Source organism: Entamoeba invadens, assembly GCF_000330505.1.
Source record: "Entamoeba invadens IP1 unplaced genomic scaffold scaff_1105074725027, whole genome shotgun sequence".
Taxonomy (NCBI): Eukaryota; Evosea; order Mastigamoebida; family Endamoebidae; genus Entamoeba; species Entamoeba invadens.
In genome coordinates, this window is record NW_004191732.1 from 168,482 (window position 1) to 171,201 (window position 2,720).

A 2,720-nucleotide genomic window follows, 5' to 3' on the forward strand; every position below is an offset into this window, starting at 1 on the left:
AACAAATTCACGTTTCTTGCACTTCCAAAGTCTGAAAGTTTAGCGTTTACTTCGATGATACTTTGCAACTCAACAACAAGAATATTGCCGGGCTTGATGTCTCTGTGGAAAATGCCATTGAGGTGTAAATAGTTTACACCCTTTGTGGCGTCTAAAAGGATTTTATAACGAATTGTTAATGGCAATATAATGTCATCGCACTGAAGCACATCAGTGTGACTACATTTCACTTTATATTTTTTGATGATCTGATCCAAACTCCCATTAATGATATACTCCATGACAATCATATGTTTTCCGTTTTGTGCTACAGCTCCAATAAATTCAACTATAAACGGATTTCGTATTTTTTGTAACATGTCGACTTCTGTTATGAACTCATCGTCTTTGACATTTTTGAATTGTCTGATCTTCTTCACTGCGACTGTACGCCCTTTATATGTTGCTTTGAATATGATACCAACACCACCCCGACATATTTCAGTCATATTAGTAATGCTACTGTTGTCAATCCACGTTGAAAGTGCCGTTGAAAATATGAGTGGTATTCTTTTGGTTAACTCGACACCACGTTCCAGAAATACACAACTCAGTGTCAACGAACTTTTAAAATCGCCAGAATATGTCGGTGAAATTTCAATTGTGAAAAGACAAGCGTCTCTTGGTCGTAATGTGACGACTTTTGGCGAGATGGTTATTTTGTAACTTTTGCGATGAATGTAGACCAACTGCAGCTTTACACAATATTTCGATTTGTTGGCAAATACAACTGTTTTAATACACATTCTGTTGACTGGTAAGTCAACACCAAAATCAAGTATTGATGAATTTGTGTATATCTTGTCTATAAGTTGTTTTATTGGTTCTCTGACACAACGAATAGAAAATATACCATTTTTCTTTCTCTCTACATTAAGGTGATGTGTCTGTATGATGTACAATCCGACAAAACTCATAATGATTGTAATTAATATAAGTAAGATTATACATCCAAATATCACAATAAGTAGGATCTTAATCATATTTATTTTATCACAAGATATTGTGTCGTCACTTTTAACGTACCAAAAGTTGCATCGTTCACACAACGAATTTGTTACATTCACACAACGATTTATATACAATCGCTCTTTGCATATACCAGTAGATAAGACCATGTTGTTACTGCACTTGTTGCACAATTCTGCTGTTGTACACAATGAACAGTTTTGTTTGCATTGAATACAACGCAGTCCACTTTTGTAATACCCATCAGAACATTTCAAACACCCCAAAGTCTCTGAGAATTTGCCACAATTTGTGATGTTGTAGACACTCTCACAAATTCCATTTTCATTTACAAAATATTTTTTATCACACTTATCACATTTTATATCGTCTTTACAAATTGCACATGGAAAAGTACACTTAAAACACAAAGAATTGCTAATATAATATCCATCCACACATTGTGCGCATTGCCCATTCGCATCATATAAATTGCAAACGCCTTCAAGTGCAAAAATAGTGAGACACTTCCCGTTTGAAAGGACGGTGCCTGTGATACAACTTTGACACTTCTCCGAGTTTTCTGTACATTCTGTGCACTTTGTATTACATTTGCTGCATTTGTTATTTTTGTCGATGTAATACCCCTTTGCACATCGAAGACACCCAATAGGTGTAAACATTTCACAATTATCACTTTGTGTGATGGTGCCTTGGTAACACTTTCCATGCAATAAAACATAATTAGACTCACATTGATAGCACACGTTTTCTATGAAATACAAACAATGTGTTATGGATGCTTGGCACTTGCCATTCTCAGACGATGTGTAACCGCGTGGGCACTGTGTTGTTGTTTTTAAAGTGCTTGAAATTGTGATTGAAATAGCACAATTTAGTGAGGTGTCGAGTGAATACCCAGAAATGCATTTGGTGCACTTCTTCTTGTCACACAACTCACAGCTCAAAAAAGTCCTTTTACATAAGTGACATGAGTTTTGGTGATTATAGTACCCATCATTGCAACTGATTACAGAATGTGAGTATACTATCTTTTCTCCATATCCTTTAGATTGACATTTCTCATTGATTAAAATTGAATTTGATGCACATATAGAACACACCCCTCGCAAACAAAACAAGCATTTTTCATCACATTTTTTAAATTCGTGTTTTTGATAATCAAACGTACCACCTAACGCAGCACAAATACCACCAAATAATTCTTTACAAAACCGAGTTCTTATACAATTTCCTGCTTTGTTCATAAAATAGCCATCACTGCATTGTATTGCATATGTTTTGTTGACACAATCTCTGGTGTTATTTTCACATGTTACATATTTGTTGTTATCGAAAAACATATGTGATATGTACTTCCCTCCACTTTTAATAATACTTTTTAATTGCTTATGGTAGTAATACACCAAATCAAATTTATACATACCCGTATTTGTTAAATATTTGTTACTCAAAAGTAGAATTCCTTGAATGCTTTTATATCCTAAAAAAGTAGTATACAAATCATTGGTAATAAAATACACTACAATTGGAATATTTGACACTTCTATAATTGAGTATGTGTCGTTATTTAAACTGACTCTATTCACATTTTCATTAACAAATGTAGTTGTAGAGTCCGCACAATTCACGGTGAATTGAGTTTTTTCTGGTGATACGAGTACCGTTTTTTCGATATAATAAAAACAATGTGGTATTTGTGCTTTAAATAA

At 34.0% G+C, this 2,720-nt stretch overlaps 1 protein-coding gene across 1 annotated transcript; it reads right to left on the reverse strand.

Moving 5' to 3' along the window:
- On the reverse strand, positions 1-2,432 carry EIN_091280 (hypothetical protein; the record flags this gene model as incomplete). The annotated part of the gene is made up of 2 exons (XM_004183703.1): positions 1-21; positions 78-2,432. Coding segments are annotated over 2 exons (2,376 nt in total), but the record flags the coding sequence as incomplete, so codon positions are not given.
- Between the last annotated feature and the right edge of the window lie 288 nt (positions 2,433-2,720).